Below are 19536 nucleotides of genomic sequence, written 5' to 3'. Positions count from 1 at the left end.
TGGTGACCAGGGAGGAGGGGACGCGGAGCTCCGGCCCCCGGCTGCTCCTCTGGAGGAGGGAGTCGAAGGCCGTCTTGGTCCTGCACACGCACACACACATTATGCACACGCACACACATTAAACACACACACACACAACACACACACACACACACGCACACAATACACATGCACACACATTAAACACACACACACAACACACACACACACACACATTATACACACGCACGCACACACATTATCTACATACACAGACGCACACACACACACACACACACACACACAAACGCTATATGTGCGTGTGTGTGTGTTTATGGTGACCTCTGACCTCCGGACGCAGGCCTCCGTCATGTCGCTGGCCATCAGCTTCAGCCTCTGCTCCAGATGTGCGGCGAACTCGGGCTCGGGCCAGTGGAGGTCCTGGATGAACATCTGGAGGGCCTCCAGCTTCCAGAACAGGTCGCCAGAGGTCACCGAGCCGTTGCTATGGAGACGGAGGAGGAGAGAGGTCCATGCTAACCAGCGGGCTAGGAGGTGGACACACTGGGATGCTAACTAGCAGGCTAGGTGGTAGGACACACGGGAATTCTAACTAGTGTGCTAGGATGTAAGACACTCGGATGCTAACTAGCGGGCTAGGAGGTACAACACATCCTGACGCTAATTAAACTCAGTAGTAGTGACGGGTCGGTCGCGAACGATTCGGTCAGAACAAACGAATCCCGAAGGTAAACGACGAGAACTGATTCCCAAAACAAGAGAACTGATTATTTATCTTTTTTTTTTAAACATATAAGAAAAATATGGTGACGTAAATGAAATATGCAAACGAACAGAGATTCTTTATATTGATTGAGTCTAAAACGTTCTCATCGATTCAGCCAATGAGAGCAGCTAGCAATCGCGTTGCCATGGCTCATGGGCAAACAAATGATAAGGCACCACAACACAAGTTAACTAACGATCCCTGTAGGCTTCAATATCATGCAAGTAATTTTTGTTTTATTTTTATTTTGTTCTACATCACAATTGCATGATTTAATAAAGTATTGTTTTTACCTACCATTACGAGTCTCGTTTTGTCTAGTTGCTAACGTGCTTCACTGCTTATTAGCGCTACTTGGAAGACGCCATTTAATTCTTACTGCACATTATGTATTAAAGACATTTATAAAAAGGCACGCATGTGCTTTATATATATGCTTAATATTTACACTTAATCTGGGTAATTTCGCCAGAACATTAGAAAGTAGTAGGCTACATGCATGTTGATTAACATTTATTCCATAATTTCCGAATCCCCGGCAAATGACGTTCCAGACCATCTGACTTAACGAACGAATCAAACAAACTAATCATGATAGTGAACGGAACTGAAAGAACTGATTCCCGGAAAACAATCTTTTTGCCCATCCCTACTAGCTGGGGAAGATGATTTGTGATGTCACAACAGTATTTCTCTGTGTGATTGAGATGGAGAGGAGGTGGAGGCTGAGGGGGTGTAGCTGACGGAGGAGGAGGTGCAGTATGATGTAAGACATGTACAGACAGATGGAGAACGGGTTGCTAGGAGACCGCACCAAGTGTACATCGGGGGGGGGGGGGGGATTCTGCCTTTAAAAGACTGTTACCTTCCCTCATGTGTCCCCTCCCATCTTGTCTAATTAGTGAAGCTCTTCTTAATCACTCCCGTCCCCTTCTCCCTCTCCCCTCCCTCCCCCCAAGGGCCCCACACCCGTCAGCTGGGACACAGGAACACAAGATGGTTTGATCCTCGGCTCCTCACCACGGCAACAAACATCTGCTAACTCACACCTCCACCTCCCACTCCGACCGGATGGAGATGATGAGGCTGGATCAAACCAGACCACAGCAGCAGATTACGAGCAAGAGAGCTTACAGCACCACGTCACGCAGCACAACATTAGAGAACCACACGCACACTAACCACACGCACACAAACCACACGCACACTAACCAAACTAACCACACGCACACTAACCACACGCACACTAACCAAACTAACCACACGCACACTAACCACACGCACACTAACCACACGCACACTAACCACACACCAACCACATGCACACTAACCAGACACACAGTAACCACACTAACCACACGCACACCTGCCACACACACACAATAACAACAAGAACGATAACCACAAAAAAATTATTGGGAGGAAAAGAAGGAAGAGGAGGAGATGGAAATGATGATGGAGGAAGGAGAAGGAGGAGGAGGAGGGGAAGGAGGAGGAATACGTAGAGGAGCTGGAGGAGGCGAGGTGTTTTGCCAGTGAAAACTGAACTCAAGTTTAATTAGAATATGAGGAGCCCATGCAGCATGCTAACGGCTAGCAGGGCCGCTACAGGAATAGCTCATGGGTCAGAGGCCCCTGGAGGCTCCTGAAGTCCCCTATAGGCCCCGAGGCCCCCCACGGCCCCCCATACACACGCGGTGTCACAGAGGGGTCCCATCCAGGCGGGCGGAGAGAAGAGGGGCATCTGGGGGAGGGGGGGCAGGCCCGGGAGCCGGGGCAGCGACACGCCCACCAGACTGCTGCTCAGACTCCTGCACGCGCGCGCACGTTGCCACGACAACCACGCACAGACGGACGGACACGGACGGACAGAAGACGAGAAGGAGAGAAGGAGAGAAGGAGAGAAGGAGAGAAGGAGGGAAGGGAACGAGTTTTAAGCTGCTTTTCCTGAGCCACTTCGAAACGTAGAGAAAGAGAGAGCGGACGTCACCGCTTCGAGACCCGCTGTCGCTAAGCCGCCGTCGCTACTTCACCGTAGCAATACCCTTTGTCGCTACGTCACCGTAGCAACCACACTGTTGCTACGCCCTGGGTCTCTACTTCCTGGTAGCTATGCCCTGGGTTACTACGTCACCGTAGCTACGCCATTGGTTGCTACGTCACCGTCGCTACGGCTACGTCACCGTCACTACGTCACCGTGGCTACGTCACCGTGGCTACGCCCTGGGTTGCTATGTCACCATAGCTACGCCCTGGGTTGCTACGTCACCATTACTACGTCACTGTAGCTATGCCTGGGGAAGCATCGGAACTAGCCCACACTGACCCCTCCCCCCCCCCGGGTCACGCCCACATCTCTGAGTGTCAAACTACGCGTTGTCACGGCGACCTACGGCTGCCTCAACAGTCGATATAAAGTCTGAATATATACATATTATACTATAATATATGATGTACTAAACTATAAACAATATTGTTTACAATCATATATAGTATAAATTATACAATCTATAAATTATACAATTCTATATAATATACAATGATATACACAAAACTATACACTATACAATACTACACACTATATAATTTACAATACTATATAATATATAATATAAATACTATATAATGTATAATATACAATACTATAAAGTATATAATATACAATACTGTACATTATATAATACACAATACTATATAAGATAGAATACTATATGCTCTTTAATATACAATACTATATGATATACAATGTTCAATACTATATACTCTATAATATACAATACTATATAATATACAATACTATATACTTTAGAATATAAAATATTATATACTCTATGAGAACAACACTGTAAAATAATATATACACTATATAATGTTTATATCATAGTAGAGTATATAGTGTTATTATACTCTATAAGAATACTTTATATTATTATAATACTCATCACAATAATAATAACACAATACAATGTTGTATATTATATTACATTGTGTTATCATACTATAAATAACAACAATATATACTCTTTATAATGTTGTTTATTAGAGTATATAGTATTTTAATACTCTATAATAACACCACTATATACTCTATATAATGTTGTACAATACAGATTATACAGTGTTATTATAATACTCTCTGATATCCGACACTGTGACGAGGTGTTGGCAGGTGAACCACAAACCAGAAGGCATTGTTACAGTTTACACACTAACTAGTCCCCCAGTGACACACACACACACACACACACACACACACACACACACACACACACACACACACACACACACACACACACACACACACACACACACACAGACAGAGAGACAGACAGACACACAGACACACACATCCTCCACACCCCTTCACCCCCCTTTTGAAGACCTCTAAGCGCACACAAACATGATTGGCAGGTTGTGGTGAGGGGGCTTATTTAAGTTGGATAGAGAGTTAGGGGCGGGGCTTACCTCGGTGTGACTGACAGTTAGGGGCGGGGCCTACCTGACAGACTCCCAGGTCTCGTGCTGGAAGCCACGGTGGACGCTCTGGGCGATGGACGACTCCATCAGGTCGACGTAGCGCACCACCAGCGGCACGAACACCTGCTGCAGGTGGAGGTGGAACGGCCCGCCACACAGGTGAACTGCAGGGGGCGGGGCCGGGGAGAGACACAGGTCACCACGGCCATCAGACAAGGAGAGGAGTGACGGCGCAGCTGATTGGCTGAAAGGATGGCCGGACCAACCAGTGGAAAAAAACAGCAGGAGCTACGCATAGTACCAGTACTAGTACTAGTACTAGTAGTATAGTACTAGTATAGTAGTATTAGAGGTAGCAACATACTCATAGTACCAGTACTAGTACTAGTAAGGTAGCATAGTACAAGAAGCACTCGAGGTAGTTACATACTAATTGGACCAGTATTAGTACTAGTATGGTTATAGGGTTACTAGGGTAATAGTATGGTAATACTACCATATACAATATGCTAATACTAGCAGACAGACAGAGGAGCAGACAGACAGAGAGACAAACAGGCAGACTGGGTAGCAGACAGGCTGCAGACAGACAGAAAAACCGACAGAGGAGCAGACAGACAGAGAGACATTCAGGCTGAGCAGCAGACAGGCTGACAGACAGCACTAGTCATCGGGGGAGCGAGGGACTGATGGAGGAGGAGGGAGTCTCTCCGGGCTTCATTAGCTGTAATTCTTCTTCTGCTGCTACATGATTAACAGTAGCCTTTTAGTCCTCCAGAGGACCCTCCCCCGCCCCCACCCCTCTGCCCGCTCCGCCCGCCGTCGCGCGGGCCACCAAGTGAGCATTTAGCTCTACCAGCTAAGCTACGGCGTGGGGAAGTGAGAACGCTGAGTGAATGAGCAGCTAGAGTCTGAAGTTACAGAGACTCGACGGCGGGAGAGAAACAGGAAAGTTCATAATCTCTCCCTCTCCCGACGCCACTCCTGTCAGGAGTTAAATCTCCTCTCCTCGTTGCAGAAACCGTTTAGAAGACGAGAGGCGATCATTTATAGAAACAATTATACGGGAAGTCTGAGTGCCTTCGCTGAGACCCCAGCTCTGCTGTTCCTGTTGTGACAGCCTGAATAATTGCAGGATTAATTACAGAACATGTGTTTATTCTGATTCCTCGCATGATAAAACACACCAGACTGCTTTCACACTCCGACCTCTGGCCTCTCTCTGCGGAGAATGGAACACACTCACCTTCTGAGTTTAGTAAGACAGGGGGGGAGAGAGAGAGAGAGAGAGAGAGAGAGAGCAAGAGAGATAGAGAGCAAGAAGAGAGAGAGAGAGCAAGAGAGAGAGAGAGAGAGAGAGCAAGAGAGAGAGAGAGCAAGAGAGAGAGAGCAAGAGAGAGAGAGAGAGCAAGAGAGCGAGAGAGCGAGAGAGCGAGAGAGAGAGAGGGGGAGGGAGAGAAGGAGAGAGGTCTTACGGTCTGAGGAGAGGTAGTTGTTGAGGAGTTGGAAGAGGGGGAATGAGTCCCAGCAGTCCACGGGTTGTAGCTGGAGAACGGTGTCCATGTTGGATCTGTAGAGCGACAGGAAGCTCTCTGCATGCTCTGTCATCACATCCGGCCACCAGGAGAACGCCTGCACACACACACATACACACTACTCATTAATTTGCTGATGAAGGTCCATTGTGGACATAGGGCATCAAACCCAGAACGTTTTAGCAGGAAATCAAAAACTCTGACCCCCAAACTATCCACCCCCATGTAGATGTGCACACAAATACACACACACACAGACACACAAATACACATACACTTACAAACACACACACAGCGTTTTTTGTGCGTTTAATGGAATGCATGGAAACAGGGGCAGAGAGGAGAGGAGAGGAGAGGAGAGAGGGGAGGAGAGAGAAGGGGAGGAGAGAGGAGAGAGGAAAGAGGAGAGAGAAGGGGAGGAGAGGAAAGAGGAGAGGGGAGAGAGTCGCTTCATAAGTCATTCTTCAGCTCGGGTTCCGGTCGGTCCTCCAGCCCAAGTTGCTTACCTAGCGTACCACATATCGCAAGCTACATCTCCAGTCAATGAGGGAGGCTTAAAGCCGCTGGAAGCAGCTAATGTAGGAGCTACTGACAGCCCAAGGACAACTCTCTCTCCAATCTCTTCAAAAAACATTGAAATATGTTGTGTTGAATGGGAGGCATTGTGACTTAAAGTTATGATGGTTCAATGCCAGGACTATTGTCCTCCAACAACAGCCTCAGTATGGGACTATTATAAACCCTAGGTCTGGTCAATTTACTGCACAGCGCCTACAATGCAGGCTGCCCTCAACACCGCCATTTTAGGAGGAGCTCCTGGTAACCATGGTGACACCTTGACCAATAGTAGTCATGCTGACACTCTGATGGCTGTCATGGTGACGGTATGAACACACTGATGGTTGTCATGGTGACAGTGTGAACACTCTGATGGTTGTCATGGGGACAGTATGAACATTCTGATGGTTATCATGGGGACAGTAAGAACACTCTGATGGTTGTCATGGTGACTCACCTCTGACCCCTGTCCCCGGAGCAGATAGAGTAGAATCAAATGGTTATTAACAAAACTAGCTTGATATTGTTATTAAACACTCATAACAATAGTACTTATACGGTGAAGAACTGGATCGAAATATCACAATATGCTGGGCATGTGTGTGTGTCTATGTGTGTGTGTGTGTGTGTGTGTGTGTGTGTGTGTGTGTGTGTGTGTGTGTGTGTGTGCTTGCGTGGATGTGTGTGTGTGTGTGTGTGTGGATGTGTATGTGTGTGTGTGTGTGTGTGTGTGTGTGTGTGTGTGTGTGTGTGTGTGTGTGTGTGTGTGTGTGTGTGTGTGTGTGTGTGGATGTGTGTGTGTGCTTGCGTGGATGTGTGTGAGTGTGTGTGTGTGTGTGTGTGTGTGTGTGTGTGTGTGTGTGTGTGTGTGTGTGTGTGTGTGTGTGTGTGTGTGTGTGTGTGTGTGTGTGTGTGTGTGTGCTTGTGTTAGTGTGTGTAAACGTTTGTGTACAGAGAACCTCAGCGACAACCATGACAGCTGCCCCGTTCTGCTCATTAACACGAGATACACACACAAACTCACACACACACACACACACACAATGTTGTTGATTGATCAGATTTACACCGAATGGCGTCTGCATATGGACAGTCTATATATGTGTGTCTGTGTGTCAATATGTGTGTATGCGTGTGTGTGTGTGTGTGTGTGTATATGCATGTGTGACTATGTGTGTATCTATGTGTGTGTGTCTATGTTTATGGACACAACACACCCGTATGTTGTCCTGCGCTCGCTTTGCGTGTGGGCTGAGACTGCGAGAAGAACACACACACACGTTTCTAATTTGAAAGGCGTGCATCCAAAGGGTTGCTTGAAATAGAAACACGTTCATTCATGAAGACATGTCTCTCTTCTCTCCCTCCCCCTCCCCTCATGTTCAGACCTACAGTCTGTATGTCCTGATCAGAGACCCTTTGGTACCGATGGACACAAATCTTTATTAGTCACTTCATCCCATAATTTACAAACATCCGACAATCAGAACAATATCCTAAAACACTTCCTGCTTCTGACGTGGGCCCAGCTGTCCTATTATTGGTTGGGATGGACCAATGGGGCGTTACCTCGGCGTGGTGCTCCTCGTTCTGCTGCAGCACCTCGATGCAGAGCTCCCCCAGGCGCAGCAGGTCCTCCAGCCGCCTCTCCCTGGGGACCTCCGCCTCCACTGGGGATCCAGCGACCCGGGTTAGCATCCTAGCCTAGCGTTAGCATAGCTGCTAGCATCCCCACCTAGCGTTAGCATAGCTGCTAGCATCCCCACCTAGCGTTAGCAGAGCTGCTAGCATTCACACCTAGCGTTACCATAGCTGCTAGCATCTAGCATAGCCATAAGCACTCGTATAGTGAGTACTGAGCGTATAGTGAGCGTATAGTGAGGAGTGAGCGTACAGTGAGTGTACAGTGAGTGAAACGAGTTGTGATTTTATAGTGAGGAGAGAGCGTATAGTGAGGGTATAGTGGGTGGTGAGTGTATAGTGAGCATATAGTGTGGAGTGAGCGTATAGCGAGCACTGAGCGTATGGTGAGTGAAGTGAGTAGTGAGCATATAGTGAGTAGTGAGCATATAGTGAGGAGTGAGTGTATAGTGAGCGTAAGGTGAGTACTGAGCGTATAGTGAGCGTATAAAGAGTAGGGCGCGTATAGTGAGCATAAAGTGAGTAGTGAGCGTAGAGTGAGTACTGAGCGTATAGTGCGTATAGTGAGGAGTGAGCGCACCATGGATCTGTGCGTACTGAACCAGCTCAGAGTAGTTGATGTGAGCGGCTTTCTCCAGACACGCCCGGACCAGCTCCCTCATCTCCTCCGGAGGGATGGGAATGGTGATGTCCTTCATCAGAGCCTGGGACACGCCAACAATCACCATCATCATCATAGACAACGTGAGACCTTTGACCCCTCCACCTCCCCTGAAACACACCTCAACATCCTGTTTCACCAGGAAATGACTCATAGCTCGGTGTGATGTCATTTCCCGTTTAACAAATGACGTACCTCCAGTCACTGGAGATAAGGCGAGACACTGACTAAATGTTTCATTGTAGTGTTAATGTTTCCGTGTAATCTCATGTCTCCCTCCCTCCCCCTATCTCCCTCCCCCTCTGTGGGAACAAAGGAGGCGTGTTGGGGGTGAGGGGGCTCCTCACCCGCTCCTGGAGGGACAGCGTGGCTCTCAGCGCTCCATCTGGCCGTCCGAAGGGGAAGCAGTACCTGAGGAGGAGGAGGAGGAGGAGGAGGAGGAGGAGGAGAGGAGGCAGAGCTCAAGGACGACTTCATCACAGAGGGGGAAGGGGGGTGGAGGAGTAGGAGGTGGAGGAGGAGTGGCAGGGGGAGGAGGAGTGGGGTGGAGAGGGGCAGGAGGAGGAGGGGTAGATGGAGGAGGAGGGGTGGTAGGAGGAGGAGGAGGAGGCGCGGGAGAAACACACCTTGGGCTCGGCTGTCAACAGATGGCTGTATTATTTTATCTAATTACACCGCCGGCTTGGAGGGGAGGGGGAAGAGGGAGGAAGGGGGAGGAGAAGGGGAAGTAGAGGAGGAGGGGTGGAGTAGGAGGGGTATGTTTTTAACGAAGCACGGAGGAGCAAGTTGTTGAACAAAGTGAATGTTCCTGTAAACCAGGGGATGAGGCTGCTGGCCTCAGACTCAACACTTCCTCCTTACCTCCTCCCTACCTCCTCCCTACCTCCTACCTCCTCCTCCCTACCTCCTCCCTACCTCCTCCCAACGGCACAGCGCTGTGGTCCTCCTACCTTCTGCATCTTCTCAACTGGCTTTTGGTTTTTATTTTATTTTCTAACCTGCCTTCATGATACATATGATTTATTTAAAATGCGTATTTTATGTATTTATGATATGTTTATGTGTACAAGATATGTATTTGTTAAAAATATAAGATAGATATATAAGATAGAGAGCACCCTGAAAGTGCTTGGCACTTGGTTCTATTAACATCCTTACTGAAAAGACAGCAATATATTATTGTTTCTCTTTCTTCTGAAAAATTTACTTATTAAAGTCACTTTGGATAAAAGCATCTGCTAAATGCCCTAAATGTAAAATGTTAATAACATTCACCAATCCTAAAGATTAATTCCAAGATGATAAACAAAGGTTAACTTTAAAACATATTAAAACACATAACGTATTTGTAGTGAAACAATAGCGAGCTTTGAGAGCACTTCACCAACTCCTGAGGAGGAGCCAGGCTAAACCAACAGATCACAGAGTCTCATGTTAGCAGAATCCTGTCCATTGTCTCCAGCAGAGAGACCTGCTGGACCCGCTCTTCTCTCCCCCCTCCTCCCCAACACCAGGGGCCCTGGAGGGGCCCTGGTGTTGGGGAGGAGGGGGGGAGTATATGCTCACAGGGGGGGCCGGTCGGGGGCCCTCCAGGGCCTGTTGTTTCTGAGTTCCATACCTCCAGGACCAGCGGTGGGGGGCGGCAATTAGCCATGTTGTCTCTACCGCTAGTATCTACCTCTGGTATCTCTACCTCTATCTCTGGTATCTCTTCCTCTGGATCCTCTGGTATCTCTACCTCCGGTATCTCTATCTCTAGTAACTCAACCTCTGTTATCTGTACCGCTAGTATCTCCATCTCTGGTATCTCCACCTCAGGTATCTCCACCTCAGGTATCTCTCTCTGTGGTATCTCTACCGATGGTATCTCCACCTCTGGTACCTCCACCGCTTGCATCTCCACCGCTTGCATCTCCACTGCTTGCATCTCCACCTCTGGTTTCTCCACCTCTGGTATCTCTTTCTCTGGTATCTCTATCTCTGGTACCTTTGGTATCTCTAACTCTGGTATCTCCAGTATCTCTATCTCTGGTATCTCCAGTATCCTCTATCTCTGGTATCTCTACCTCTGGTATCTCCATATCTGGTATATCTACCTCTGGGGTCTCCATCTCTTGTATCTCTATCTCTGGTACCTTTATCTCTGGTATCTCTATCTCTGGTACCTCTGGAATCTCCATCTCTGGTATCTCTATCTTTGGTACCTCTGGTATCTCTATCTCTGGCATCTCTGGTATCTCTACCTCTGGTATCTCTATCTCTTGTACCTCTACCTCTGGTATCTCCACCTCTGGTATCTCCCTCTCTTGTTTCTCCTTCTCTGATGATGGGCTATGGTTGCCAGGGTGAAGCATTTAGGTAGGGTGATTTCTATGGTTACCAGGGTGTCGTGATGGAGTAGGGGGCTGCTATGGTTACCTGAAGTGTGTGATCTGGTCCTGAAGCAGAGACATGAGGCGCAGCCTGATGACCTCAAACTGCTGCTTCTCCTCCTGGGTCACTGTGGACACCCCATCTGGCCTGGAGAAACACACACATGCATGTTGTAAAGGTAACCACACACACACACACACACACACACACACGCACATACATACACACGTCTGTTGTCAAGGTACCCACACAACCACACGATAGTTTGGGTGGCGAGAGTGAGCATGGTGAGAGTGAGTGTGGTGAGAGTGGGTGCTTTGAGAGAGTGTGGTGAGAGTGAGAGCTTTGAGAGAGTGTCGTGAGAGTGGGTGCTTTAAGAGTGAGTGTGGTGAGAGTGGGTGTGGTGAGAGTGAGTGTGGTGAGAGTGGGTGTGGTGAGAATGAGTGTGGTGAGAGTGAGCGTGGTGAGAGTTTGTGTGATGAGAGTGAGTGTGATGAGAGGGAGTGCTTTAAGAGTGAGCGTGGTGAGAGTGAGCGTGGTGAGAGTGAGCGTGGTGAGAGTGAGCGTGGTGAGAGTGAGTCTGGTGAGAGTGAGTGCTTTAAGAGTGAGTGTGGTGAGAGTGAGCGCAGTGACTCCGGAGGGAACACAAAGAGTAGCTGATGGAGGAGAGCTTCATTAAGGCCCCTCCCAGATCCTCAATAGCACTCTGGCAGGAAGGGAAAATGCAATCAGCCCCCTGCGCCAGCAGCCTTGACTTCCGAGGCGTCTAAAGAATGAAGTGGCCTCTCCAACGCGGCGCGAGGGGGTCGTTAATGACTCGTTCTTCTCCTTAAACGCCTCCCATTGGCTGCGACGCCCGCAGCAGAAACAAACCCACACCTCTTGTGAGAGCTTAGCCCTGATGAGAACACCGCCGCAAAACAAACGCACCTCTTGTGAGACCTGAGTGACAGGCCCACAAAGCGCCATGACGCGCCGGAGCGGGGGTCGGAGGAGAGGAGGGTGGACCGGTGGAGGAGATGGAAGGTGGATCGGTGGGTGGAGGTGATGGAGCTCTTCTGATGGCCTCTCATCAGGCCAACTTTCACCTCCACCTAATAATCATATTCACAACCTCATGATGAACCCTCCTCCACTCAGAGCCCCCGGCCTCAGAGGGGACCCCCCCCGGCCTCAGAGGGGTCTCCCCTCGGCCTCAGAGGGATCTCCCCTCGGCCTCGGAGGGGTCTCCCCCCGCGGGCAAAGGGGGGGCTCTGTTTTGTGTGTCCAACTTCAGGGGTCCTCCTCGCTGTCCTCTACAGCCAAAAGGCCTGGAGAGGAGGCTAGTTAGCAGAACTCCTACACCTCCCATCTCTTGTTCCCTCAATCTGTCACTCCCCCCTCTCTCTCCCCCCCCCCTCCCCTCCCCCCTCAGCGAGCACCAGTTAACCCGGGAGGAGCAGGGGCTGGTGGAGGAGGTGGGGCCGGGGCTTTCATGTGTGCTGAAAGGAGAGTGGGGCCTGAATACAACGAGGACAGCAGAACAAGCCCTTTTGTCTCCTAATCCCACACTTCACACACTCCAACCTTGACCCGCGTCCTCGTTACCGACACACAAAGCTCACAAAGCCCAGGTCTGCTCCTCGGCCGTTCTCAGCCGCCCAGCGACAGCCCTCCGCTCCCGGTGCCTCGTCTTGACTGAGGCCTTTCTGGAGGATGTCGCTCGGTACACTCATGGGTGGCGGGCTGGCCGCCGGCCAGGGGCCGCCATAACGTCAGAGAGAGAAATAACCAGCGCAGCCTCTTTCACAACTCCACACTCTGTGTGTCAATAACATGCCGTGCACTGCCAATAGCGTCCATCATGTCTGTGCTGTTGACACGAGCCGCTACTCTTGTTTTGTCTACAGCCGTGTTCTGTGTGCTTCTGATTTGAATGTTTTAGTCTTTACTCCCTGCTCCTTTCCAAAAGTTGACCGGCGGGTTAATAAAGTGCTTTAGGAGAGTGTGGGTCCCTGTGTCCACTAGTTAACCGGCGGGTTAATAAAGTGCTTTAGGAGAGTGTGGGTCCGTGTGTCCACTAGTTAACCAGTAGGTTAATAAAGTGCTTCAGGAGAGTGTGGGTCCGTGTGTCCACTAGTTAACCAGTGGGTTAATAAAGTGCTTCTAGAGAGTGTGGGTCCGTGTGTCCATTAGTTAACCGGCGGGTTAATAAAGTGCTTCTAGAGAGTGTGGGTCCGTGTGTCCACTAGTTAACCGGTGGGTTAATAAAGTGCTTTAGGAGGGTGTGGGTCCGTGTGTCCACTAGTTAACCGGTGGGTTAATAAAGTGCTTTAGGAGAGTGTGGGTCCGTGTGTCCACTAGTTAACCGGCGGGTTAATAAAGTGCTTCTAGAGAGTGTGGGTCCGTGTGTCCACTAGTTAACCGGCGGGTTAATAAAGTGCTTTAGGAGAGTGTGGGTCCGTGTGTCCACTAGTTAACCGGCGGGTTAATAAAGTGCTTTAGGAGAGTGTGGGTCCGTGTGTCCACTAGTTAACCGGCGGGTTAATAAAGTGCTTCTAGAGAGTGTGGGTCCGTGTGTCCACTAGTTAACCGGTGGGTTAATAAAGTGCTTCTAGAGAGTGTGGGTCCGTGTGTCCACTAGTTAACCGGTGGGTTAATAAAGTGCTTCTAGAGAGTGTGGGTCCGTGTGTCCACTAGTTAACCGGCGGGTTAATAAAGTGCTTTAGGAGAGTGTGGGTCCGTGTGTCCACTAGTTAACCGGCGGGTTAATAAAGTGCTTTAGGAGAGTGTGGGTCCGTGTGTCCACTAGTTAACCGGTGGGTTAATAAAGTGCTTTAGGAGAGTGTGGGTCCGTGTGTCCACTAGTTAACCGGTGGGTTAATAAAGTGCTTTAGGAGAGTGTGGGTCCGTGTGTCCACTAGTTAACCGGCGGGTTAATAAAGTGCTTTAGGAGAGTGTGGGTCCGTGTGTCCACTAGTTAACCGGCGGGTTAATAAAGTGCTTTAGGAGAGTGTGGGCCTGTCTGCATCGCTGCTGCACGCTGCGGGCAGCAGCTGTGTCGCCATCTCAGACACATTGTTGCTGCTAAATGAAGCGGTGCAGCGCAGCGACACGCACACACAGACACACACACACACACACACACACACACACACACACAAACACACACAACGGCACGCACACACTGCCACCTATACAGGCATTGCACACACCAACACCCACACACAGCCACGCACAAACAAAGCCACACTCCGCCATGCAAAGCCATGCACACAGGAGCGCACACACAACCAGGCACACACACAGAGAGCCAGGCATACAGGAACACACCTCAACACACACACACTGCCCAGTGTCATGCACGCACACACACACACACACACACCACCAAGCACACACACACACTCACACTCACACACACACACACACACACACACTCGCACGCCTAACTTGGCACTGCGCCCGTGTGTCCTGGCAGTAGGGTTAGGAGGTAGGGCTAGGAGGTAGGGTTAGGAGGTAGGGTTAGGAGGTAGGGTTAGGAGGTAGGGTTAGGAGGTAGGGTTACAGAGTCAATCTAGAACATAGGTGTAGGGTTGGGAGTAGGACGAAGTGGAGGTGGAGGGTGGAGGACAAGGTGGCGGATGAGGAGGTGGAGGAGGAGGAGGTGGAGGATGAGGAGGAGGAGGAGGTAGAGGAGGAGGTAGAGGAGGAGGTAGAGGAGGAGGTGGAGGAGGAGGTAGAGGAGGAGGTGGAGGATGAGGAGGTGGAGGAGGAGGTAGAGGAGGAGGTGGAGGTGGTTCTGTCGCCGGGTTCCGTCCGGGCGCTCAGAGCGATGAGACGCGCGGGGAGGGGAGTCGGGGTGTGATTGGCAGGTGACGGGGTGGGTTGGTGGCGGGGGAGGGGGGGGAGTAAAGCGCTCCTGTCACATCCTGTGTGCGCGTGTCACATCCTGTGTGTGTGCGATCTGGACGGAGAGGCTCTGGAAGGATGGGAGCTGACAGGTGAGAGGAGACGGAGCCCTGCCCTGAGGGGAGGATCACACACCTGGATACACACACACACACACACACACACACACACACACACACACACACACACACACACACACACACACACACACACACACACACACACACACACACACACACACACACACACACACACACACACACACGCAGTGCACGCAAAAACACGCTCACACACAGTAGAACCAGGACTATATGGTATATCATGATAGTCTAGTGGTCAGGGTGTTTAAGACCAAGCTTAAAAGGTTCTGGGTTCATTCCCCAATGTCCACATTCAACCTGTAGTCATCCTACAGCAAGATGACCTCTGACCCCTACCTGCTCCTTAATTACCTGTCTCCGTACTGCCTAACCACGACCTGTTCCTTAATGACCTGTCTCTGTACTGTCTAACCCCTACCTGCTCCTTAATGACCTGTCTCTCTACTGTCTAACCCCTACCTGTTCCTTAATGAACTGTCTCTGTACTGTCTAACCCCTACCTGCTCCTTAATGACCTGTCTCTTTATTGTCTAACCCCTACCAGCTCCTTAATGACCTGTCTCTGTACTGTAACCCCTACCTGCTCCTTAATGACCTGTCTCTGTACTGTCTAACCCCTACCTGCTCCTTAATGACCTGTCTCTGTACTGTCTAACCCCTACCTGCTCCTTAATGACCGGTCTCTGTAGGACAACAGCCACCCAGGCTATGGACTGTTCTCATTGCTGCCGTCTGGTAGACGCTACCGTTGTATGTTAAATGTTACTTTTTATTGTCATATTGTTTTAGAGTTTTATGTTATTTTTGTTATATGTATGACGTCTACTGCGTAGATGAATTATGCTTGCCAAGTCGTAAGAATTTTGCTGTGCTGAAGCAATTTGGTACATGCAACAATAAACACACTTTGACTTTTGACTTTGACTTTGTACTGTCTAACCCCTACCTGTTCCTTATTGACCTGTCTCTCTACTGTCTAACCCCTACTTGCTCCTTACTGTACAGTGGATTGAAGGCTCTACTGAATGCCTCCATGGTAATAACAGCAGTTGTGTATGCAGATGTTCATGTTTAGGGGTGGACAGATCTTCTCAACTGACAAAAAGCCAACCCCCCCCTTTGTTAGGTGAACCATCCTGCTCTCTAATTGGCTAAATGAACCATCCTGCTCTCTAATTGGCTAAATGAGGAGACAAAGAGCTCAGGCACAGATGCTAGTGATTAGCGCAACACAGTACAAGTGCAGGGTAATGCAGAACTTAGACTGCTAACAAGTGGCTATCGCTAGGCTAGGTTCTACCTCTCCCTTGCTCTCTCCAAAGTCAATTATAAATATTGTGAAATGTAAAATGATAAATCTTAAACCTCTTGTTAATGTTGTAAATGGAAGCATGTTGTCAGTGTTTACATGAGATCACCAGGTCACCTGATGGTAGAATCACCAGATCACACCAACCAACCATGATAGTTTTTATGCTCCCGATGTGAACACAACTTTGTAACCTCATTTCTGAGCATCATTAATTCCATTTTCCTATGTTTTAATTCTTATTGATCTGCATGTCTTGCAAAGAAAATAACTTGAGATCACCGAAAACGCAAAGGCTTGTAATTGTTGTTCCTAGAAGTGATCTGTTCAGTTGTCGTGCAGAAGCTGAAGTTCCAACGATATAAATATTCACTCCTAACAGATCACTGGTGGAGGGCTGGAGGTGGACACCTCGTGTTGGTCCTCTCATCTATTCCTGGATGAAGACTTAACAGCCCTAACAGCAGACCAGCTGTTTGTTTTTGGCTTCATTTACCTTCTGGTTCTTATTTTGTCAAATGTATTTTTTTGACTTATTTGAGAAGTTCTGAATCCAGTTAAAGAAAGATCAGTCACTCAACTTAAAGTGTGACTTGTCTTAAAGAAGAAGTATGATCATATTACTGCTGGACGACTGAATCTGTTATGAGGCTGACTCTGAGCTGGCGTACGGAGGAAATAATCACGGGAGGCTTTCTAACACTTCCTCCTGAGGGTTCACACGTTCCATCACACACATTTAGCAACAAGCAACATTACAGAGAGCCAATAGGAACACAGCTCTGCTCAACCCAGCCAATCCCTGCTCAGCTCCTGCAAATGCAGGGAGCAAGTTCAAGTTCGGAAATTCGTGATTTATTTTCAAGAATAAAAATGGTTCAAAATCGATCTGTCTATATCTATCTGAAGATCTATCTATATCTAAGTCTGTCTGTAAATACAGTACATTTAAATAAAATAATCAATCTAAATAAATAATCTAAATAAATCTAGATTTAATTATCTATCTGTAGATATATCCAACTATCGATCTCTAGATATCTCTATATATAAAGGTATACATATCGATATCTATTTATCAATAGATATATCTATATATAAATGTAGATATATTTATCTATCTATAGATATATATCTATATATACGTGTGTGCGTGTCTGCGTGCGTGTGTGTGTGTGCATGTGTGTTACCGGTTGCCGTGCGTTCGTGTTACCGGTTGCCGTGTGTGTGTTTCTGTGTGCGTGTGTTTTTCCAGTTGCCGTGTGTGTGTGTGTGTGTGTGTGTGTGTGTGTGTGTGTGTGTGTGTGTGTGTGTGTGTGTGTGTGTGTGTGTGTGTGTGTGTGTGTGTGTGTGTATGTGTGTGTGCATGCGTGCGCTCATGCGGGTGTGCGTGCGTGTGTGCTCGGCTTTACCGGTAGCCGTCTGTGTGTGTGTTACCGGTTCCCGTGTGTGTGTGTGTGTGTTACCGGTTGCCGTGTGTGTGTGTGCATGGTGTTACCGGTTGCCGTGGATGTGGGAGGAGCAGAAGGCGTAGCTGTAGTGCAGCAGGGTGGGGTCCACCAGCGAGCTGCTCTCTGCGTACTCCATCAGCTCCGTCAGGTAGGTGAGGTGGCGCTGGCAGCCACGCACGCCGTAGCGCGCGCAGTACTCATCTAACACAAACACCTGGCCGGGGCTGAACCAGCCCTGCACACACGCACGCACGCGCACACACACGCACACGCGCACACACATACACACACACACACGTTAATACAGACATACAAATACACACACATTAATACACACATTAAAATACACACCAACACACATTGTTATACAAACACACACCAACACACATTATAGAAACACACACACACACACACACATTAAAATACACAAACACATTAAAATAAAAACACACAGACAGATATTAATACACACATAAAATACACACACACACATGTATGCACACATACACAGACATATACACACACACACACACACACGTATAGCGATACACATACACGTATACAGACACACACATATACAGACGTAAACACACGTATATATACACACACACACACAACCCGTGCACAAAGACAGACATACCCGTGCACACACACTCAAAGACACATATGCAGACAAAGACACAGTCACATGTTAAACTGATCTTTCCATTTCAACAAATGCATAGTATATATCAATACACACACTTATATATTTAAGAATATTATTAATATTGAATATATATAAATATTAAATAAATATATATGAGAGAGACAGAGAGAGAGAAAGAAAGAGACAGAGACAGAGAGAGAGAGGGACAGAGAGAGAGAGAGAGAGAGAGAGAGAGAGAGAGAGAGAGAGAGAGACAGAGAGACAGAGAGACAGAGAGAGAGAGAGAGACAGAGACAGAGACAGAGAGAGAGACAGAGAGAGAGAGAGAGAGAGAGAGAGAGATGGTTTCCAGTTATTTATTGGAGCGTTACACTGAACGGTTTCCGACACCTCGGGGGGCAGAAGAAGAGAAAACTAAAAAAAAAAAAAAAAGAAGTTGTTGCAGGAATAATCTCGTTCCAGCATTTAAACCGCGGGGGTCAGAGGTTAACCCGTCAACATTAAATGCGTCGGGAGAGAGGGGGAGGGAGGGAGGAAGCGGGGGGGGGGGGGTCTGGCAGGCGCTTGGGAGACAATAAGGTGAGAAACGGAGGGATCTTCATTAGTCAACCCATCGCGCCGGTAATCACTAAATTAGGCATGAAACTTACAAGGCTAATTAAGATTCCTGGTGGAAGCAACATTAGCACATTAGCACCTTGGCTGTGATTCCCCCCACCCCCCTACTCCTGCTTTAAGACAACTGACAAACCGCATCCTTATCCCCCTCATTAAAGATCTACATTCCCGCGCGTTCAAACCCTTATTTCCTCCTCTAGTCCAACGGCGGAGCGGAGTAGTCCGCCATCAGACTCCAGCCGCCCGCCCCGGCCCTCGCTCTGTTTCATGTGGGCTACGCCGTTCACGCCTATGGGCTCGCCCTGAGCCCGCGTACGGGAGTTAGAATAACATATCGGTCTGTTTCCTCCTCAGGGCCGGGCAGACCAGGGCCTGCCCAGTCCTCCTCAGACCGGCTCCTCCTAAGGCCCGGGTCTATGGAGGAGCAGGTTTGAGGAGGAGCAGGTCGAGGAGGAGCCGGTCTGAGGAGGGGCCGGTCTGAAGAGGCCGAGCTGCTCTCTGAGGTC

General features: G+C 48.8%; 1 protein-coding gene across 1 annotated transcript in view; it reads right to left on the bottom strand.

Annotated features, from left to right (window-relative positions):
• The window catches only part of cadps2 (Ca++-dependent secretion activator 2), a 56664-nt gene that overhangs the window by 10647 nt on the left and 26481 nt on the right, over positions 1 to 19536 (bottom strand). The window contains 10 exon segments of the mRNA XM_030366659.1: positions 1 to 80; positions 329 to 484; positions 2461 to 2577; positions 4266 to 4407; positions 5719 to 5875; positions 7906 to 8006; positions 8558 to 8681; positions 8986 to 9049; positions 11057 to 11158; positions 17811 to 17998. The exon segment at positions 1 to 80 is cut by the window's left edge and continues 68 nt beyond it. Of these exon segments, the coding sequence (XP_030222519.1) occupies positions 1 to 80; positions 329 to 484; positions 2461 to 2577; positions 4266 to 4407; positions 5719 to 5875; positions 7906 to 8006; positions 8558 to 8681; positions 8986 to 9049; positions 11057 to 11158; positions 17811 to 17998 (1231 nt within the window).

Source organism: Gadus morhua, chromosome 9 (genome assembly GCF_902167405.1).
Source record: "Gadus morhua chromosome 9, gadMor3.0, whole genome shotgun sequence".
Classification (NCBI taxonomy): domain Eukaryota; kingdom Metazoa; phylum Chordata; class Actinopteri; order Gadiformes; family Gadidae; genus Gadus; species Gadus morhua.
Note: the sequence above shows the minus strand (reverse complement) of the source record. Positions and strands in the feature narration are given on the sequence as shown.